Source organism: Antechinus flavipes, chromosome 2 (genome assembly GCF_016432865.1).
Source record: "Antechinus flavipes isolate AdamAnt ecotype Samford, QLD, Australia chromosome 2, AdamAnt_v2, whole genome shotgun sequence".
Taxonomy (NCBI): Eukaryota; Metazoa; Chordata; class Mammalia; order Dasyuromorphia; family Dasyuridae; genus Antechinus; species Antechinus flavipes.
Genome location: NC_067399.1, coordinates 677568639 through 677591265, shown reverse-complemented (window position 1 = coordinate 677591265; position 22627 = coordinate 677568639). Strand labels below are relative to the sequence as shown.

At 46.5% G+C, this 22627-nt stretch overlaps 1 protein-coding gene across 2 annotated transcripts in view; it reads right to left on the bottom strand.

Moving 5' to 3' along the window:
* The window catches only part of DOCK1 (dedicator of cytokinesis 1), a 467911-nt gene that overhangs the window by 340200 nt on the left and 105084 nt on the right, over positions 1-22627 (bottom strand). For both annotated transcript variants that reach the window (XM_051982706.1, XM_051982707.1), the window contains exons 22-23: positions 22087-22221; positions 12854-12962 (exon numbers count right to left, since the gene is read on the bottom strand). In XM_051982706.1, coding sequence (XP_051838666.1) covers positions 12854-12962; positions 22087-22221 — 244 coding nt within the window. The remainder of the gene's footprint in view (positions 1-12853; positions 12963-22086; positions 22222-22627) is intronic.

Below are 22627 nucleotides of genomic sequence, written 5' to 3'. Positions count from 1 at the left end.
TTGTTCTGTAAGAAATGACCAGCAGGAGGATTTCAGAAAAGCCTGAAGAGACTTACACGAACTGATGCTGAGTGAAACGAGCAGGACCAAGAGATCATTATATACTTCACCAACAATACTATATGATGATCAATTCTGATGGACGTGGCCATCCTCAACAATGAGATGAACCAAATCAGTTCCAATGGAGCAGGAATGAACTGCACCAGCTACACCCAGCGAAAGAACTCTGGGAGATGACCATGAACCACTACATAGAATTCCCAATCCTTCTATTTTTGCCCGCCTGAATTTTTGATTTCCTTCACAGGCTAATTGTCCACTATTTCAAAGGCCAACTCTTTTTATACAGCAAAATAACTGTATGGATATGTATACATATAGTGTATTTAACTTATACTTTAACATATTTAACATGTATTGGTCAACCTGCCATCGGGGGAAGGAGGGGAAAAGTTGGGACAAAAGGTTTTGCAACTGTCAATGCTGAAAAATTACCCATGTGTGTATCTTGTAAATAAAAAGCTATTAAAAAAAAAAAAAAAAGACTAGGACCTCGCTTGGTTTTCTGGTCCAAAAAGACATGATCACCACCCCCTAAGAAGCCGGAGTCTGCACATTTCCTTCTGGAGGATAATTAAAGGAGAGTATACATGATTAGGAAGATCCCAATCTTCCCCAATTTTGTAATACAAATGCTTGGGGACTAACTGCAAACAAAAGGCAAGAAAAAAAAAAAAGCACAAATACAAAATAGAGCCTTTGAAATAATGAAAAGCAATTAGGCAAAATGCACACATTTCTGTACAAGACTCTGAGGCCGGCAATTTCAATCCTTGAATTAACTCTTCATAAAGTAACTTTTTTTTTTTCATAAAGTAATTTTTTTTAAAAGAAGAATGTCTCTGGATTGGAAGAGCATTAGAGTGGGAGTGAGATTCCCGACTTCAATCTCAACAAAAGATTGGCTGATATTTAAATATTTAAAGAATTGAGAGAAATATATAAGGCCAAAAGCCATTTTCTAATAGGTAAGAGGTCAAAATATATGAACAGATTTCAAAAGAATGGTACATTGTTAATGGCCCGAGGAAACAACATGCTACAAATGTTTGATTACAAAAATAAAAATGAAAATTAAGTAATTCTGACATCCATAAACAAAGATAATGGAAAAACAGAAACACTCAAAGTTGCCAGAACCTTGGGAACTTTCACTGGTGAGTCAACTGTGAGTTGTTTACACCTTTAGGAAGATCCATTTGTAATTATTAAGGAAAAAGAAAAATTAGGATTCACACCTTTTAGCTCAGTTGGGCCAAGGTTGGATCTATACTACAAAGAACTCAAAGATGCTTTATACGCAAAAGCTTCACAGCAATCCTGTTTTGGGGAAGAACTAGCCACTGAATTTACTGTGGTCCATCCACGTGATGGAATATTACTGGGCAGTGGGTAACGCTGAAAGCGAGAGATTCAGAGAACCGTGAGAAGATTTCTCTGAGCTGATGCAGAGGGAAACAGGGAGAGCCAAAAGAGTGATATAAAGACCAATATCGACTTAAAATAAAAGGCTGAATTTCGACTAACTAAAAATCAATAATAAATAATAATAAAGACACAATCTTTGCCCTTCTCAGAGGGACATGAGCTGCCACAGATGGAGGCAGAGACATCGTCAGGCCCAAGTGCTGCCAAGGAAGGTTCAAACATGAGAAGGGAAGGAGAGGGGGAGTCTACCAGCTAGAAATCGGGGAGATGTATAAACAAAAGGCATCAATAAAATTTACTTTTTTAAATGGCATTTTCCTCTCTCAGCAGAATCTGCTGGTTTCCATGCTTACTAAGGAGGCAGAAGAAAAGTCACATTTAAATGACAATACAAACTGAGGGGGAAAAGAGCAAGCAGCACAAACTCTCTGTTTCTAAAGGGAGATTTTCTGCTCCATCACTGAACAAAGGACAGAAAATCCCAATGTCCTGTTTTAGAGCATCTGGGTGGAGGCATTTCGGTTCTTTAGTAAACAAATGGAAGCAAGCTTTGAAAGACATTCAGAATTAGACATTAATTCAGGCAATAAGATGCTAGAAATTTGCAAGGCAACATTCGGCCCATGTCAGGGAGATCTCCAAGCTAAGGACGGATGAAGTGGCAGGGGCATAATCCTTGTCAGAGCTGGCTTGAAGGAGGATGCCGGAGTGCAGGTGCTAAATAGCCCACTTCTGCACCCTTTATACCCCCTGCTTTCACAAGCATGATTGTGACTGAGAAAACAGCCGTGAGAGCTCTTCACCTAAGGATTCACACAGCCTGGGCTGAACTTGACCTCTCCCAGAATCCTAGGTTGGCCCTGGCCCACTGGGGGAGCTATCTGCAGGATCTCTCTCCTTGTCCTTGGTTCCCCACTGGAATGGAGAGATGGGCTTTTCTGCTTTAGAATATCTCTGAATCAGGGGGGACAATGGAAGGGAAAATAAACTACTTATCTGTGATAAAATGGGGAACAGCTTAGCTGCACAAGTGCTGAAGAGAACCACTGAGATGGAAAGTGGAGAGGAAATAAAGGACTATGACCTGTATTGGTCAACTTGCCATTTGGGGGAGGGGGTGAGAGAGAAGGAGGGGAAAAGTTGGAACAGAAGGTTTTGCAATTGTCAATGATGTAAAATTATCCATGCACATAATTTGTAATTAAAAAGGTATAGTAAAAAATAATAAAATAAAATAAAGGACTATGGCCAAGAAAGAATGGGGAAGAAGGGAGTGAAAAAAAGTGAGAGAGGGAAGGGAAGAAAGAAGAAATGAAGCAGGGAGGGAGCAAATTGAGAAAGAAAAGAAGAAAGGGAAGGAAGGAAGGAAGGAAGGAAGGAAGGAAGGAAGGAAGGAAGGAAGGAAGGAAGGAAGGAAGGAAGGAAGGAAGGAAGGAAGGAAGGAAGGAAGGAAGGAGAGAGGAAGGAAGGAGAGAGGAAGGAAGGAAGGAAGGAAGGAAGGAAGGAGGAAGGAAGGAAGGAAGGAAGGAAGGGAGGGAGGGAGGGAGGGAGGGAGGGAGGCAAAATCTTCCAGGTCTGTATACTACACATCCATCTAAGGCTTGCTAACGACCAAAACCTCCTCACAACTAGAGCAGCCCCAAGCTAGAACAGGGCACCTGGGACATGGAAGACTCCTCCTCACTGGGGAAGCTGGAGAAGAGATTCTCGCCCCAATATGGGCTGGCCCTGGTGGCAGCTGAGGTTCCCTCTACCACTGAGATTCTGCCAGTTCCCAAGTCCATCTCTAATGGGTCCAACATCCAAACAACACAACAGGGTAGAATACACTTGGTGACGCTGGAACGGCCAAGACCTGGGTGCTGGTGCCCCTGGGGCTCCGTCTCCTGAAATGTAAACAGCTCCAAAAGCCAAATGGAGACAGGAGAGAAAGCAAGAAGAAATGCCACTCGTGGACCGAACAATTTCCCTTTACTTCTGAAGCGAGTCGGTTTCTTTTAGCCAAGAAGAGTGACAGAGGGTCAGCGACGCTTCTGCTCTCTCCAGAGAAGCTGCTTCCTAAAGGCACAAAAAGCCCACTGAGAAACCTGATGGCTCCCAAAAGGCCATTGGGACGAATGTGGCCCAAATGGCCACGTGAGGATCCAACGAAGCACCTGGGGATGCTGGCCAGGGGAGACCCTGGAGGACCAGCCAAGCATCCCTTCCTGAAACTCCCCCTTGCAGGGGAAGTTTACCCAGGCCCAGGTGCCCACCCAGCATGGGGACTTTTTCTCCAAGATCACCTTCCATCGTGTGTGAGGACATCCACACCTGCTCACCTATCTGTGGTCTCCCACGTTGGAATGTAAACTCCCTGCGGGGAGGGACTATTTTTGCAGCCTAATGCCTGGGGACACCCAGAGGGCTTTAATCAGTGCTTGTGGGCCCAAGGGGGCCAGTTGGCTGGGAAGGGGTGGAGGAAATGGAGTCACAAATTCATGGTGAAATGTATGATCTGTGTGGGAACTCAATCGCATCAGTGGACATTAATATCCCATCGATGGGACCAGTTGCATCCATCCCAGAGCTGTCCCAAAGCAGAGGGAACGCTGGGCCCCCCCCCCCCCCCCCCCCAGGCAGAGGACAAGCAGAAGGGTAGACCCCTGAGTATAAGGAGTGGAGGGGCCTGGGGCTGGCATGGAGCGGGCCTTCCAGGAGCTTGGAACTCTGGACTTCTGGGGGTGGTTCTGAGAAACGACGGGGACTCTGCAGCCGCCAGCACGCATCCAGGCTTCCCTGAGGGTCTATAAGCCAAGCACAAAGCTTTGCCTAGTCGGGACTTTATCGATGCTCATTCTCTGATGGACAAGGATCAGGGAGAGGCAGCAGGCAGATCAAGCTTAAGACTCGCCAAGATGTGGGAAGCAAAGGGGAGGAACGCAAAGGGGCCTCCGGGGACCTCCCCCGAGAAGCGCAGAGTCCTCTGAAAACAGCCAAAGGACCCCAGAAAGGACCACGTCTCCAGCCCAGGACGCCATTCTCCGTTTAGGCCAAGGTCTACAAGAGCCATGAATTTCAAGATAATTTCATTAGTCAATAGACACAGGAGATGTTTCAGGTCACCCGCACTACCGACAACCACCAGCGATCCCAGTGCCCAGAGGCCACAGAAAGTGCCACAGGCCTCTGGAAACGCACCCTGGGGCTCGGCTGGCAGAATCCCCGAGGCTTGGTGTGATTTACCAGTTTTGGGGGGGTCACTTCTGGGTTCCCAGAAATGCTGCCGATCGTGTCAAACCAACTAAACCTCGAGCCCGTGTCCCCACTGCGCAGGGGAACCAAGAAATCAGAAAGCATCCCTTTAACAAGTCTGTGAAAAGATCCATCAGCAGAACCGGGCCCAGAGCCACAGAAGGGCACAAAACTTCTACCCATTTTAAATACTTGCTTAAGCTGACAACTTTTTTTTTTATTAAGTAATATAAGTGGAAAAAACGAGTCCCATGATACTAATACAAGAACTAATGAAAAACTGCAGGAGATGCAGTCTAAAAGGACTCCCTGACTTTTCATCATCTGCACGTACACGGAGAGATGACAGAAATGGAGACCGTGTCCCGGACTTACTCTGCCGGCCCACCTTGGCAATAGCAGGGGGAGTACCAGAGAGAAGACTTACCTCCCCGGGGGAATCCCTAAGGGTTAAGGGACATCATCAGCCTCCCACGGAGCCCCAACCCAACGCCTCCCATCTTGGCCAAAAGCGGCCCTGTCCCAATTCTTGGCACTTTGATCAAAAGAATCCTGATTAATGTGATGAAAACCCTCACCCTTGTTACAAGATGAGGAGCCTGGGTGAGTGACGGAGGGGCTGGATCCAGCCCTCCATGGGAAGGCAAGGTAAGCATGAAAGGCATCTGAGAAGGGAAAGGGTGCCGGGGATAAGGGGAGTGATGAAGAAGGCGCCTTGACAAGGCACAAGAGGAGGCTGTTCTGTTTCTTCTGTCACCGGCCCCAGGGAGGGACAGACCTGGGGAGTGGTGCCCTGTAGTGCAGGTTGCCTTGTCCCAAAGAGGACGACAAGGAGGGATGGAGGTGGCGAGCCCCATGCACTGTTAGGCCAAGAAAGGCCTTCACTGAAGGTCGGGAAGGAGACCAGGGTAACGAGCGTCAGGTGAGAAAGGTGGGTGTTCTAGGCAAAATGGCTAATGGCCGACAACACATCCAACATGTGCCTTCAGTCTCTCTTCACTCTGGATCACTGGGCCAAAGGAACCTCCCTCCAGCGCAGATCTGACCATGCAATTGCTGCTCCAACAAGCCCGGGGCCCTCGGGACAAAGACAAACTCTTCCATCCTCAACCTTGACTCCAAGCTGCCTCTCCAACTCACTGGATCTCACTCGCTCGCGCTCATACTGGCTGCCTCTCCTTCCCTCTTCGGCCTTTGTGTCGGCTATCGCGCGGATGGCCAAGGCCAGCCCTCCCTTCTCTGGGACCCTCGCCTTTTAAAATCACCAGAGGGCCCTCTGTCCTGAAGCACCCTGTATTCACTTCTTTGTAAAAGTGGTATTAGTAAGGTTACACTTCTTCTTATATATATTCCCCCCTCCCCCCATTAGGGTGTAATCTTTTCATTTGTGAGGCTGGTTCCATTCTTGTATTTAGCACAGAATCTGGAACATAGTAGGTGCTTAATTTATACTTGTTGATGGATTGCTTGACAGGAGGGCTAATAGCGTGGGGGCAGGAGATAGAGTTGAGAAGCAGGAAATAGCCAGGAGGCGAGTTCTGCTTAAATGTAGTCAGCCTCAGTGGGGCAAGAAGAAGGGGAGGTCACAGCGAAATCAGTCTGGGAAAAATGGGAGCCAGAGAGGGAAGGGCTTTAACTGAGAGCAGAGACGCTCAGGCTCGATGCTAACGGCCAGTCTGTGTAGCCCAGGAACACAACCAGACCTCTCTGGAAGAACATCCCTCCAGTTTCAGTGTAAAGGGACTGGAGTGAGGAGAGATGTAAGGCCACAGGCTGAATAAGGGAGCACAAGGGTCTGATCAGGCAGTGGCTGTGGGAGGAAGGAGAGCCACAGGTGAGATAAATCGAACAATTAACATCGGCACGACCTGGAGACAGATTAGACGTAGAAGGGGAGCGGGAAGAGAGACCAGAAAATGGGTGACGACCCGAGGATTTAGGTCTAACACCGTCATTTTGAAGATGAAATATGATAAGATATTTATCTTAAGTCAAAATGAAATCAGTTCTTGACTGTGTGAAAGCCACAAATGCCCGGCAAGGGCCTCTTCTCTCTGTTCAATGACCCCTGCTGGTCTCCATTTCTCATTTTGTGATAAACCCAGAAAAGGATATTCCGTATCTCAAACTTCATCTTTCCCGAAATTCTATAAAAATGACATTTCCCAAGAATTAATTACATATTCGAGATGTTTAGCTAATCAGACAACGAGGACCGTTAATCTTGCTTAATCATCTAATGAGACATACAGAGAAATTTATGCCACTGGATGAGCATCTCCCGCTATAAATTATTCGTCTAAAGGTTACACAAGCAGCAAGCAGACAGCTTTGTTTTAATAAGCCGGGACCTTTAGAGTACAGCTCTCGTTTTCCTTCTACCCCTCTTTGACTGCGCAAAGTTGACGCCCCCCCAAGCAGCGCTTGAGGGCCGAAACAGCCCACCCAACTGGGGGGAGCGCCACGGGGACAGTTCAAGGGCAATGAGCTCATGCAAGTCCCCATCAAACTTATCGAGCAAAGATGATGTTATTTTAGACATGACACAGGAAACTCAACTCAATGCAATCCAACGAGTCCTTATTAAGGGCTCTTTTTGGAGTGGCAAGGAATTGGAAATCGAGTGAAGGCCCAAATTCAGGTCTGTCACCCATTAGGGGCCCCCTCAAAAACTGGCTACTTCTATGCCATTCCTTTCAACAATTAAGTCCCTACTAAGTACTAGGTGGTGATATAATTAACATCCAGCACTTGGGGACTTTCCAGTCTAAGGGGAATTTAGTGTATATAGTGTTTAGTGTAATATAAGCTGATTGTGATGGACAAAACTAGATTTTTTCCTGAAGAGATGGCGAGGAGGAACATGGCCTCGAAGGACCGAGGTAGAGCTAGAAGAGAGCCCTCCCCTTAGAGACCCTGAGAGGGCCAGTGAGAGCCAAGGTAAAAAGAGGCAGACGGGCAGGAGCAGCCTTCCTCCCATGGCTCATCCATCTCCTCGAGCAACTTTTCCCATTGTTCCAGGAGTTTACACTTGTTCCCTCTCTAACCAGATTTAACCTCCTCCGGGGAACATTATCAATTTCTCTGTTCCACCCCCGGGGCCCTAAGGACAAAGCTGAGCTCAATAAATGCAGGATGAGTTAATGAGTAAATGATAGGCAAAAAGAATTATTATGAACAATTCCGCAGCTAAAGGAAAACGCTTAGTCAAGTCTCCGAGGAGCCCGCAGAGAAATAGCTGGCGGGACTGGAGCCCCAGGTTTGCAGCCAACATTTTCCATCCCAGCAGCCCCCTGGTCTTGTCCAGAGGGCGAAGGCTCCTCGCCCCGGTGGGGACAAACATGATCAGCTCCCGGACGTTCCCCAACATCCAGCCACAGCCCAGTGTCCAGAACCCCCCTCAGACTTTCCTTCACCTTTTCTTTTGATGGGAATGCAATTGGGCAAGGCCCGAGGAAGCACCGAGGTATAGGTACTTTCCTCTGTCAGCCTGGGTTTGCCAGAGCTCTGGCTGTCAAGGAGATCTTCATCCACAGTTCTCAACAGCTCATTCAAAGTTCTGTCAGCTACCATATGTGATTAGTACAGACGGGAGCCCCCGAGTCCAAGGGCCATTCCTAGCTTTGATGCTTAAGGTGCACTAAGACTTTTGGGACACCCAAGCTATAAAAGTATTATAGAGATGTCCCTTTTCAATTACTATCATTTACTGATCTTATGATAAAAATAGGAAAAACAGGAGTACTTATTGGCTCTACGACCCTTGGCAAATCACTGAATCACTCACAAGTAATAATAATAATAATGATCAACAGCAATAATAATAACAACAATAACAACAGTATCTATATATTGCTTTAAGAGCCCCACAAATATATCATTTCATCCTCACAGCAACCCTAGGAGGTGGAAGCTATTATTGTTCCCATTTTACAGGAGAAGAGACTGAGGCAGACAGATTAAGTGACTTATCCAGACTCATATAGCTAATAAATACCTGAAGATAGATTTGAACTCACTTTCCCTGAGTCCACACTATGGAATCACTTTGGTTCCTGGATGATTACAAGTTCCAGAGAAGGCAGAAACCTGTATTATTCAAGGCAGTTTTTCTTATTGGGTATTCTCATATCAAAAAAATCACAGGCTCAGCCCTTATCTTCTATAATAATAATAATAATTATTGTTGTTGTTGTTGTTGTTGTTATTGTTAGCACCAACTCCACCTCAGCCCTTAACTCCACCCAAAATGAAAAAAAAACAAAGAGGTTTGGACAGGACGCGGCTGGCTGGTAGAACTGAAGGCAATAAAGATGGCGGCTCTAAAGCTGTACTAAAGGGTTCAACTCCAGTCCCTATTTCAGACCCAGTAAAGGCCCATTGTGATAGCCTGCAAAAGCCAGGAGAACAAAAACGCCCTTTCTGAATGAAGGTCGGTTGGCTGCGGAGAGAATTTCCAAGAAAAAATATCAAAGAACTCTAAATGTGCTTCCCTCATCATGGATCAATCAGTGAACATTTATTAAACACCTACTGAGTGCCAGGAAGTCAACACCTCAAAGATGAAAACTCATGGCTCCTCATCTATTCTCAACACAGCATGGATCTGGGGTCAGGACGCCCCCTCCCATGGCTCTGACCTCAAGCAGGACCTTTAGGCTTCTGCAAAATGGGGTCCCTTCTTTTCCCAAACCCACTACCCTGGGACACCCGGGCCCCCCGACGTGGCTCGGTGCAAATTCTCAGAGGCAGGAAGGCTCCATTTGGAGACCATTTCCGGGCTCCTGTGGGCATATGGTGCTTGAACAGAAGCTGGCAGCGAGAGAAACATCACTTCAAGGTCAAAAAGCTGGATCCATCTCAACAGACGGAAGCCCGGCGCCGCGGTCTGAACGTCACAGAAGCCGTTTGTGTCCTAGAATAAAACACCTTCCCAAGAAAGGTCTCCCACGGTTTCCGTCACAAAGTGATTTGACACACGGGGAAGGAGGCAGACGCAAGTCAAAGCCTAGCTAAATTTAATGACGAGAAAATATATTTAGAAATCCCAACTTCTTCTGAGCCCAGTGCTTCCTGTAATTTCATCTATTCTTATACGAACTGCTCCTTCTTTTGCTAAAATGCCTGTTGGATTTAGTGACACAGAATCACAGACCAGAATCCTAGGACTGGGGCCTTGGAAGGGTTCAGTCCTGATCCCAAAGCGGAGCCTCATGAGAATATTCCCCAGAGTGGCTGTCCGGACTGACCTGGGAGATGTCCAAGATGGGCTATCCAGGAGCTCTCCAAGGTCTGAGGTCCAAGGAAGGGACACTCATGACTTCCCAAGGGGGAGCATTCTTTAAGAAATGTTCCCTAATATTGGATCTAAATCAGGTTTTTTGGTGACAATTCTCTCTCTAGAAGCCATGCCCCTTCTTATGCAGTCCATGACCTCATTAGCTTTGGGGGCTACTGTATCATGGAGGACTCCTATTGAGCTAAAACATCCGGGTCTTTTTGTGGAAGACTGCCGTCTCTCTCTCTCTGGAGAGCTATTCCCGCTTTCTCCCTGTGAAGTTTGTTTTTTGAGCCCAAAAAGGAGCCTTGACATTTATCTCTAACAAATTTCACCTCACTGCATCCAGAATCTTGGGAGGCGGCCTCCTACACTTGCTGACCTCCTACGCTCGCTGACCTCCTACGTTCACCAACCTCCTACGCTCGCCGACCTCCTACGCTCGCCAACCTCCTACACTCGCCGACCTCCTATGCTTGCCAACCTACGCTCGCTGACCTCCTATGCTCACCGACCTCCTATGCTCGCCAACCTCCTACGTTCGCCAACCTCCTACGCTCGCCGACCTTTCGGCTCTGTCACCAGTCCAGTTTGGGAGGAACCTCCTCAGTCACCTGCCCACAGAGAATCTCTCCCTATCACTTCCCAAACAAGAGTGCATTCAGATGTTCCTCGTGAGCCTCCAAGGAAGAGGAGACCATTAGACAAGGAGGCTGTCTATTCCCAGAGCTGGGGAAAAAGATTTTCTTTACCTCAAGTTGAAATCTGCCACTTTCTCCTACTCATCCTGCTTGTTTCTCTGGGGTCAAAGACAACAAATCTCATTTCTTTTCCACCTAAGAGGCCTCCATCCTCGACCACATCCCCTCCCCAATTTCAGTAGTCTTCTCTAAGCTAAATGGCCCCAGTTTCACTACAGGACCCAACTCAAATCTCTTTATCGGTCGAGAAGCATTCTACAATCGAGTTTTCTATACTTTTCCCATAACATGTCATCCAAAAATGAATTCAACACTCAGCCCAGACACGAAGTGTCCAGGACAGAGGACAGAGGGCGACGATTCCCTCCCTCTGGCCCATGATTAGCATTCTGCGTTGTAGGATCACTGACGGCTGGACTGATGCTTATTGAGCCTCGTTTCTAACTAGAAGGTGGTGGATCCAGTGCTGATTCTGTCATCAGGCGTCAAGATCGTTTTCGGAAGTAGCTGCTTGCCAAAAGAACCAACCTCAACAGGTTAACTATACACACACTTGACTCTTTTGAGAAACTGCAGATTCATCTTATAAAAAGAAGACATAAATGTTTTCTGAAATGTTGAACCAAACATACAGAATGAACAATTTTCTTGGAAAAATAAAATGCTACTGTCAGAAAACTGCATTGCCTAGGAGATTTTTTTTTTAAGGAAAGTTATTTTGTTCACGTTGATATATATTTGTTCCATTGGTCACAACAACCGTTCGACACGTCGGAACACAAATAAATCTTCGTTCAGGAGTGCTTGGCAAAGCTTTATAGCTTGGAAATTACTTCTCAAAAACACTTTTAAAACAATAGTTGGAGGGCTGTTTTCTGAAATTAAACATTAAAAAGAACATTAAATAAATGTTTGTGGAATGGAAACGAGAAAGCGAAGCTGAGCCGCAATGCCGTTGTGTTGGGATAATCAGGTGGAAAGTCCTCCCAGGGAGCCCGCATCGACAACACACTGCCAATTTCACGGCTAATTCTGTAATGGCAAAGAGCCGTCTATGGAGAATCGATATAAAAGCAAAGTCCTGGAGACCTAACAAAGCAGAGTCGGGGTCCCCGTCCCACCTCCACAGGGATGTTCGACGGGTTCCGCGCTCCACCCAGGCTGAATGGGGAAAGACGGAAGTGTCTTTTCTAAATCACATGACAGCCAACGACCACAGACAATGTGACGTGCTCCCCCGCACTGAGCAGGTCAATTTTTATCACCCTCATTTCAGATTGCCTCAGTTTCCTCATCTGTAAAAGGGGCTGGACACCTCTAAGGAACCTTGCAGTTCAAGATTTGGGATCCCATGATTCTAGAAGGGACACAAATCCCCTCTCACCAGGCTGCAAATGCTGCTGAGACAAATGTAGAACCAGGGAGAAAGGAAAATCCCAGTTTCCACATCTGTAAAATGGGGAGGAGGTTGGGCCGGATGATTTCTGAAGTGCGACTCTAGACAAAGCAGAACAGGGGATGGCTTCATCTGACAAGACAAGCACCGGGAGGGGCAACGATTTTAAAAACTATCCCATTAAAGGGATTTGGTGCTGATGGGCAGCGGAGAGGCCAGAGCACATCAAGGGTGGAAGAAGAAGAAGACCCCTTGAGGGCTCCCACCCGGCACCAAATGGGAGGCTGAGGCCTGCTCCGACACATAGCCTCGAGGAAGGAGAGCGAGCGCCCGGAGTGGAGATCAGCAGCATCTCCAAGCACGTCCCTGGCCCGCGGCTCGTGGCCCTGACGAGGAGGGGAACCAGCCGCTCCTCAGCTCGCTTATTTAAAGACAAGTACATTCAGATTACTGCCTTGCAGAGAGGGCACAGACACAGGCAATAAAAGTATTTAAAAGCATCTAAGAGGGGAAAAACTTTCATTATACACACGGAGCACGATTATGCTTCTTGCAAAATATACTCTGGGGCCTTCAGGCTTCACTGAGTGCATAATTAGGGCTTCTCTCCAGTCCACAATCAGAAACCCTTCTCTCTTCCCTCCCAGCCCGGCTCCCCATCTCCCTACCTGGCACCCACCCCTCCACCCACCTCCCTTCCTCCCCAGCTCCTCCAGGGACCGGACAGCTCCTTCAGAGCCTTCCGGGACGTACCTTGACTCGGACGGTTTGATCAGACACACTGGCCATCATGTTATTGATGGACTTGAATAACTGCAGCAAGGACTCCATGAAGTCAGCTTCCCCCTTGTTTTCATACAATCTGCAAAGAAAGCAGCAAAGGGATTAGCAGGAGTGCAGGGCCCTGAGCCCAAACCAAGGGCAGCAAAGTACACACACACACACACACACACACACACACACACACACACACACACTTACAGAAAATATGGTGATGCTAATAAAACCAAATATTGCTTTTACAGTCTATCAAGGCTTTACCCATGATTTCCTTGGAGCCCCCAAACAAAATAATAAAAGCAATGTCTTTAAGAAATGTGAAGAAAACAGGAAGGAAGGAGGGAAGGAAGGAAGGAGGGAAAGAGGGAAGGAAGGAAGGAGGGAAGGAAGGAGGGAAGGAAAAAAGGAAGGAAGGAAAGAAAGAGGGAAGGAAGAAAGGAAGGAAGAGAAGGAATGAAGGAAGGAAGGAAGACAGATGGATAAACAAACAGATAAATAAATAGGCAGATGGAAAGATATAGATATATAGATCTCACTTGCTGGAAGTAGGTAGCAAAGTATACAAAGTAATTGATCCAGTCACTGCAATTCAGATAAAGTTTTTACTAATTGTATGATCCTGAGCAAGTCCCTTGACCTGTTTGCCTCAGTTTCCTCATCTGTAAAATGCAAACAATAATAGATAATCATATTGTGAGGATAAAGCGAGGTAACTTATGTAAAGTGATTAGCAAAATGTATATAAATCCTCGGTTTTATTCATTACGGTTTCATCGAGTACCTGCAGTTTTCATGAATTCAGACCTTTTCACTGAAGAGAATCCCTGAAATGTTTTCAATGAGTGAACTTTTTGTAAAGAAAATACTCTTTTGTGCACTAAAAGAAATTCTCATTGAAAAGAATCTAGGATGATACATGAATAGAGGGCTCAACATGGAATCAGAAAAGCCACGGGTTCGAATTTGCCCTCTGACCCATCCGAGTTTTATGACTCAGCACAGGTCACCTAACCTCATAAGAGACGAGTTGATGACCCTGCAGGTACCTTCTAGCTTTCTGAGGTAATGAATTCTATCCCAAAATTCTATCCCTAAAAGTCATCAAATAAAAGGAAGAGAAATCCGTAGCTTTCTCCACTAGACACAAAGGAGACGGTCCAGAGCACTCAAGTTTGCACACGTTTCCTATTCAGACACTTCAGGGAAACTTTCAAGGAGAGAAGGTAAATTCATATTCAGCATGCAGTCAGTTACCATGCCGGACTGCTATTCAAGGCCCTCTTTTGCATGAGAAATAGAGGTGGGGGCCAGAGCGTGCTGTCAACTGCCCAGCAGCTTGGAAGTCGTCCCGGTGTCTGCTCTGATGCCCTTCACCCAGAAAGCCGCCCCATTTCTTATGTAACTCACGGGAGGAACAGAACAAGAAAAACACAAAGGGACTCGCACAAAGGCCACTCATCACTCATCGCCTGCTTTTAAATGTCCTCAGTGTCACCAGCAAGAACACAGCGACGCTCGTGGAGCCGTTAACGTTATTCAAGGAGCGATGGAGGAACGATCCCCCCGCATCTCCCAATTAACGAGACGCCGAGGCCGGGACAGAGATGGGACCTTGTGAAGCCGTGAACCACGGAAGGAAGAATGGGAATCTGTCCAGCATTTGTCCTCTCCTGGGGGTGGAACTTTAGCACTTTCCTGACTTAATTCAGTCCATCTGAATCCGGTTCCCTCCAGTTTTCTCATTAATGGCGTTTTATACGCTCACCCACACCCAACCTCCTGCCAAGATGGAAGCAAACACTACAGGGATTCAGGACGAGCCTCTGAAAATGTTCTTTATGACGTCAGCATCGTCCAGTGTATGAAGCCCTTTTACTAAACTTCTTTTCCTGTTCTTTATGGGAAGAAAGGCCTTTCAGGGAGAAATGGGACCGAGAGGAATATGCTAGAAAATGGGAAAACAAAAGATATCAATAAAAATTGATCAAAAAAATGGGAGATTCTAAGGAAAAAAAATCTGGATTTACAAGCATGAAAAGAGGAAGGGATCACAGCCTTTGGTAGCAAGATCCTTAGCTCAAAGGATTCACTCTTTGTTGGGTTCTTGGAAGGAAAATTACTGTCAATTATCCAAAAATACAACTAAGTCCCAGTGAAGAGTCTTATTTGAAGAAAATACAGCAATGCAGAACAAGAAAAAAAAAAAAGAAGAAGAAGAAAACAACCTTTAAAAGTTTATTTCAACCAGAGAAGGAAAAGCATACTTGTCAATTCCATCTGAGAGCTCATTTTTTCCCCCAAGATAATAAATGTGCTGCAGGTTAGGCAAGGAAAACTCTCATTTGTTTTTCCTTACATCTGAAAATACCGCATCCAATCTGCCAAGAGTCCTTGCAGTATCCACAGTCTCAGGGCAGGATGGGGGCTTCTTTCCAAGTTTAAAAAAAAAAAAAAGTTGTTTTTTATTTTTTATTTTTTTCTCCTAGACCTACAGAGAAAATTCAAGACTTCCCACTGCTTTCTATGGAAATAAAGGCCTTTTTACAGCAGCAGCTCGGGCTATCTTTTGAAGACAGGGGTCTAGAAAAGACTAAAAGCCAAACAGTGGGAAGAATTATTAAAATCTTTATTCTAGCATCCTAAAATTTTAGATTTCAGAATCACAGTCATTTGCTTTTAAATACAGACAGGTTCTGGTGTTCTCCAGATCAATTTCAAAACAGCAAAAGAACTCAGACCGAGGTTGGTGGAAGACTGGGTTCTCCGTAACTCAGTTTCCTTTTGTTTTGAAGCAGGGGATTATGGGTACGGAAGTAGTGAATTCATGTAATGTGCTGTTTAGTATTACTGAGCTTTTTTAAAAAGACCTTTTCTTTTTCACTCTTAATATGAGAAATGGGCAAAGGGAGAGGTAGATACTAAGAAATGAAGATTTAAAAAAAAAAACAAATCAATAAATGTTTGGCTTGGTTAAGAATGTAAACTTCATTTGTCCTTTGTATTCCTACTCACAATATCTGGTATACAAATGATGCTTAATAAAGGCTAGCCATTTTTTTTTTTTTTTTAAGGAAAAAGAACAGTTGAAGGAAGGTAAATCAAATCAAGAGATTATGGATGGATGGATGGACAGACAGATGAATGGATGGACAGATGGATGGATGGGCCTGGGATTTTAGAATACTGGGCACATCAAATATGCTCAGCTATTTGCTCTAGTAAGTGTAAGGTAGCCTTGAAGGCAGGTGAAGGGAGATTCCCAGAGCAGGAGTCTGGCCCTGGGGACAATGAAGAGTAGTTTTTTTAAAAAGTAGATTTCTGATAAGTATATTTCAATCTGCTTGATTTCCTTTGTAATCATGGGATTTTATTTTATGCATTTAAAAGCATTATTCAGGTCTATGGATTTCATCGTACTCAGAAGAGTCCCTGATACACCCAAGCAAAGTAAAGCTATCTTGCACTAGAGAGAAAACTGGTTAAACAAGGAGGAGAATAGGCAGTGGAGCAGGCTGGAAGGCCAGTAATGGGATCCCAAAGGAGAGAAACCTGGTCCCCAGGAAATCTGCAGAGTCACATGGGGAGGAAGTACTTGGTCTGGGTAGCGTGATGATGGGGTTTTACCCTTTGGGGTGCAAAGATCTGGGACTCGCGAGGGACACTGGACAGGTCCAGGAGCAGCTTCCCTCTTAGGTGCTTATCAGGGAGCCCCGGAGTCCCCATAGACAAAAGCTCCATGGAGGCAAAGCCCTATGCCCCCAGATTACCAGAGGTCCCTCACTGCCTTCTGCACATGAGCATTTCTGTAAAAGTCTACTGAGTACACGAAAAAGGAAAAAACGAGGGTCCCCCAAAATCGGCATTCCCACATGCCACCTGGGCGTCTGCCCAGGGTCCCCTCTGCGGTCTATGTTTAGCTTGGCTAAGTTTCCTGACTTCAGTTATCGGACTTTTGAGGTTATCGCCCCCCCCCCCGGGTCCCCATGGCCTTGCTCACCAAAGGCCTCAGGGGACCCTCCTGTTCAGAGCCTCGTACCCCCCACAAAGCTCAGCTTGGACTGTCAGAGTTTTCACCACTATTTCTCCTCTTCTCAGGAGCTCTCGGACGCAGCCTTGATTCAGGCGGTGAACACGGGCTCAGTGGAGCCGAACGGCCTGCAAAAGGCCTTCCATGTGTGATCTCACCAGGGGTTGCAGGAAACCTTTGTTAGGCAGACAACAAACCTGCCTTCCTGAGAGCAGAGCCGGCCTGCGGTTCCGGCAAAGGCTTCCTGCCCAGCAGAGAGGAAAGCTCTCCTGACTCTCTTCCCTTCGTGGGTTGTGAAGCTCTACAGAAAAGGGGATGGTTTTCAGGATGGAGTCCTGCCTATGAAATCTACTACTTCTCTGCCTTTCAAAATTCTCTTGATTTAACCCCGGACAGGTCACTCAGCCTAGTCAGGATGACCACTGGGAGGGCCTTGAGATGGTCCCACTCAGTTAGAAGTGTCTGACCTCGGGAACAGCCCTTGGTCCTGAGCCCAAATCCCAGCTTGGTCACCCAAGAGGGACCTTGGGCAGCCCCTCACTCATAAAATGGAGTCTGAGATCACAACCAGAGTCTGGTAAAACCTCATTTTTAAGTTCCCAAAACAAGGCCCAGCAGATTCCTGGGGAAATCAATTTCTATTGAAAGGCAGTGGTCCAAAATCTTAAAGAACAAAGGAAAAGGTTAAGACCGCCTGGACAAAATGGTCCCTAAGGTCCCTGCCAGGTGTAAAGGGCTGATCCCAAAGCCACAGGGCAGGGGGAGACTCGCTGATCTCCCGGGCCCACCTTGGTCAGCACCACAGCCAGGGAAATACAGCCTGAGCACTTGGGCTGATGTTGAAGGCCCGGGAGACAGAGTGTGGGGGGATAACTTGTGTTTAGAGGGAAATCCAGGACCTAGGGGACTTGCAGCAGATCAATAGGCAGATGCGAGCCCGCTGGGGCAGCCTGGTTTGTTCCTGGCCCAGCAGCCGGCGTGGGGAAGGCCAGGCTGTGTGGTCTGGGACCCTACGAGGAGAAAGGCCCGAACTCTGGAGTCCCCGTGGTCCCCGCGGTGGGATGACCAGTGAGAAGCCATTCTGGACTTTGCTCCCATATTCATTTCTTTGTGGGTTCAAGCTTAGGCAGCAGTTTCCTACTTGGATGAGGTTCAGTTTTCTGGAACAGATGAGGTTGTGATGGGAAGTACAATCTGAGATGGCCACAGAAGCAATTTAGGGGAAACTGCACCATCACCTTTGACCTTAAACAGAACTTGAGTTCTGGAGGACACCCCAGGAATAAAACATCTAACAGGAAAAAAATGGACAGAAGCCTGTACTTGAACCCAAACACTTGGAAGTGACTGTAGGAACCATTTTGGTCCGGCCTCCTTAACCTGGGGTTTGAGATCTATTTTCTCTCCTGAATATTTTAGATAACTGTATTTTAACATAATTGATTTCCTTCCAAATCTGAAGGACCTTATTCTAAGCATTTATGAACAAGCCTCCGAGAAGGGATCCCTTCTTTGCCGGTCCATGATACAGAACACATGAAGAAGCTATCCACATGGATGAGTGGGCTGGGATTTGGGCTCAGATCACAGGGCCGTACACAGTCAGAATCACAGAAGCCCACCCACGAGACACACGCTTCCATCTCTCAATAACTGGATACTGAACTCGGGATGGAACTTTTAAATCTCCTGGGCCAAAATTTCCATAAAAGGAAGAGAATGGATTAAATGATCTTTGATGTTCCTCCGGATGTAAAAAATCAATTAAGATATTCCTCGTTTGTTGGGGATCTTCTTCTCTGCAATTGTTTCTAAGATGAACTTTTCTTGGTTCTCTTCCTTTCCTGCCCATTGTGAAATTTTGTTCTCAGATTCATGGTCTCTATCCTGGGCTTATTCCTTCTTTTATCCTTTGTTTTTCTCATGCAGTTAAAGCACTTTTATGGATTTTCTCCAACATCCTTCTTTTTGCTGTCTCACTCTTAGAAATATCAATTCATGAGGGAAGTAATGTGGCTGGAAGCCATGTTCCACACTAAAAATTACCCAGTGTCCCTAACTCAGGCCCTCTGTGTGATCACTCTTCTTCCCTTTCGCAGTCAAATGAAGGAGAAATAACACATCAACTCATCATTCATATTACAATCACAGCACATTTGTCTGTCATAAAGCAGCCGTCATTAAAACCATTGGTAACTGATTAACCAATAGAATTGTACAGATCAATGGAACAAACCAACAAGAAAGAAGCAGTAAACTGAGGTTGGGAAGAGCTCTCCATTTGACAAGAACTTCTGGCCAAACTGGACATGAGTCTGACAGAAAGATGGTTTAGACCGAGATCTTAGATGTAATCCAAAATAGGGAGGCCTGAGAAAAGGCAGCGATGGGCAAGACGTGGACATCCTGCTCTTCAGCACAGTGGCCAGGACACCTGCTGTGAAGTGACCAAAATGTGGATTCGAATCCTGCTTCTGACAGGGACTAATTGTGTGAGCCTGGCCATGTCACTTACCTAATCTGTGCCTCAGTTTTATCAGAAGAAAAAGGAGATTGAACTCAGTTTCAGTTTTAAATATTATCTTTACATTTAAATGTCTATAATACTATCTTTAAGTTTATTATTAAACATTAAACCATTTAGATGGATTTGAATGTTTCTATTCAGAGAGGAACTTTTTGCATAATCCACTCATTTGCCATGAGCTAATAGGTTCTCTCTCTCTTTTATGTATACTAAAAGAGAGATACATATATATATGTACACATATACAATAAACACATGTATGTAGGTAGGTATGTATCCATATGTGCATATATGTACACATGCATGTATACCACTCTCTGTCTCTTTGTCCCCCTCAATATATAAAAACACATACAGATACTGGGATTCAGTCTACAAATTGTATTCTACTCTAGTTTGCCCCCAAAGATTGCCGGATAAAGATGGCCTTGGTCTTTAAAGAAAATCAGATCTTCTTTTTAATAAGCTCTATATTGTATTTCCTTCTTAATTAGCCCGGAGAACAGAAGAGTAAACAAAAGCAGTTTATTACCTTGCAAGGTTCACCAGGATCCTAACTATGGATTATTAATGGCCATTAGCCCCTTTATAAATTTTATGAAGACTCACACGCAGAAAATAACTTTTTTCTTTGGTTTTATTCGGATCATGGTGCACCAAATTGGATTTTAAATTCCCTCAATTTCTGCTTAGCTCTTATGAAGGTTGCCTTAGGCAGAGCTACATAAACATGAATGTGACTCAGAGGAAATATGAAGATATTGATTTTTTTCAATAACTTAACTTGGGGTTTGAAATAGGAATATATTACACTGATTCTTCACTCGTGGAGAGCACCGGGGCAGTTCTGCTGCCAAGAATCTGCCATTTCGACGGTGCCCTCCTCGGCAAGAGCCCCACCTAGGCCCCCGGACCACTATCAGTCGCCGCCGCCGATCCCAGAAGGGACCAGGGAAGTCACCAATTCCCGGCCCCTCATTTTAGAGAGGAAGAAAGCCAGGGCGGGAAAAAAGGATTTTGCCAAGAACACGGAGGAGGGCAGATGGCGGAGAGAGTATCTGGACCCGTGTCACGGGACGCCCAGACCGGAGATTTTTCCCCACCGTACTTCTCGGACTTCCCAAGTCCGAGCCATCTGCACCGCTCCCTTCCCAGAGGGAAGGCTGAAAGGATAAATTGTCACCTCTTCTCATCCAGTGACTTCGGGGCAATGAGGAGGCCCAGTCTGCTCATTAGCTCCACTGAATATATTCATTTTACCTACAATTTTCAGGAACCATCTTAAACTCACAGCACTTGCCTTTAAGATGATTAATCTATACATTGAGAGAGATGATTAGTGTAATGTGCACCACAACTCCCAAGCTCCAAAAGTGAATCCCCATGAAAAAAAAAAAAAAAAAAGAAAGAAAGAAAGAAAATAATGGACAAACTTTTCCAATGAAATCCTTCATCAAAATACAGGTGGGAGAGGGGGAGACTCCAGAATTCCTTTGCTTGTCTCCTAACAAGGCAGTTTTATTTTCCTTGTTGGCGAAAGAGGGAAAATGGTCCCGGCAGTGGGGGTGATGGAAAGGTGGACACCAGAGCCAAGGGGAAGAATATTCCCAGAATTCCAAAAGGCCAGCATCCAGCAAGCCCCCGTTTTATAGCACAGCAGAAAGGTCAGAAAGACCCGAGTTCAAATGCAACTTGTGTGACCTGTGGGAAAGTCCCTAAAACTCCATCTGCCTCAGTTTCTTCATCTGTAAAATGGGGATGATAATAATAGCGTCTACCTCCCCAGGGTTGTGCAAAAATAATCATAGCAAAATGCCCAGCACAACGACTGGCACCGGAGGCTCCCAGAGAAATGCTTCTTCCTTGCCCTTCCTCCTGCCGTACCTCCCAGAGGCTGCAAGTCCCAGCTTAAAGACCCTCAGTGAGGGGGAAACCGCCTCCTGCCCAAAGTGACCCACTTCGGGGTGATTCGGCTGCTGAGGGAGGCCGTCTGGAAACCAATGCTTCTTTTCCCCTTCTTGCCCTTGCCCCAGTTCTGCCCACGGCCGCCCGTCAGAATGAAGCTCAGCTCTCACACACGTGGCCCCCTTCAAAGACCTGAAGGGAGTTCTCATGCTCCCTTACAGCTCCTCCTTCCACTTCCCATGTCATGGGTCAACGTCCTCCCTCACTACGGTGCCCAGGACAGAATGTGAGAATCTGGGAAAAGGCCGACGGCGGCAGAACACAGGACAAAAGCCCAGAGCGTCCGCCATTCTCGGCGCCGTGGTCTGATTCGTTCTCATTTTTGAAACACAAACACCTTTCCGGGCTCTTTTACTCCCCTGTGTGGCCAACGGCTCCCAGCTAATCCTCTGAGCTCCCTCCTAAGACCCTCCCTCTGTCGCCCCAGAGACAAGCAGCTCAATGATGAGCCCCCCAAAGCACTTAGTGATCCCCCAAAACACCAACAGGACGCAATGGCCCCAACATCGCCTCCTCTGTCACACTGACAGGGTGAATGTGATCACCCCAAGAAAGCTCCCCCAAAGCACTGACAAGACACAATCACCTCAACATCACCTCCTCCCTCACACTGACAGGACGTATGTGATCACCCCAAGAAGCCTCCCTGCCCGGGCAGGTCCCCCCGAGGCCGCGAGCAGGACTTACTGGTTGAAGAGAATCCTGGAGCGCACGATGAACTTGAAGATGTACTCGAGGGCCTTTATGGCCTTGTAGAGCGGCTCGTGGACGCCGGGCTTCTCGGCGCTGTCCACGTAGCTCCTCAAGACTTTGGTCAGCTTCCTGGGCAAACACAAGACACGAACCGCCATGAGTCACCAAGTGCCACGGATGCAGCCTGGGGAGCACCGAGAAGCCCCCTCCCCATATGGTTCCAGTGGAACGTCAGTTCCTCATCTCACACGCCTGCTGCATAATCGGTGAGGGGAAAACAAAATCCCCCCCCCCTCCTCCCCCTGGAAGGTCCCAGGGAGGTCAGCAGGTCCTCCTTGCATTTCTGGTTCCCAGAATAGGCAAAAGCAATCCCCAAATCTTCCACTCTCTCCTCCTCTTCTTCCACTTTGTCTTGCTCCCCTTCTTTTTCCTCCTCCTCCCTCCTCTTCTTCCTCCTCCCTCTCCATCTCTTCTCTTCCTCTTCTCCCCCATCTTTTTTTCCTCCTTCTTCCAGGGTGAGGACTCTGTTGTCCCT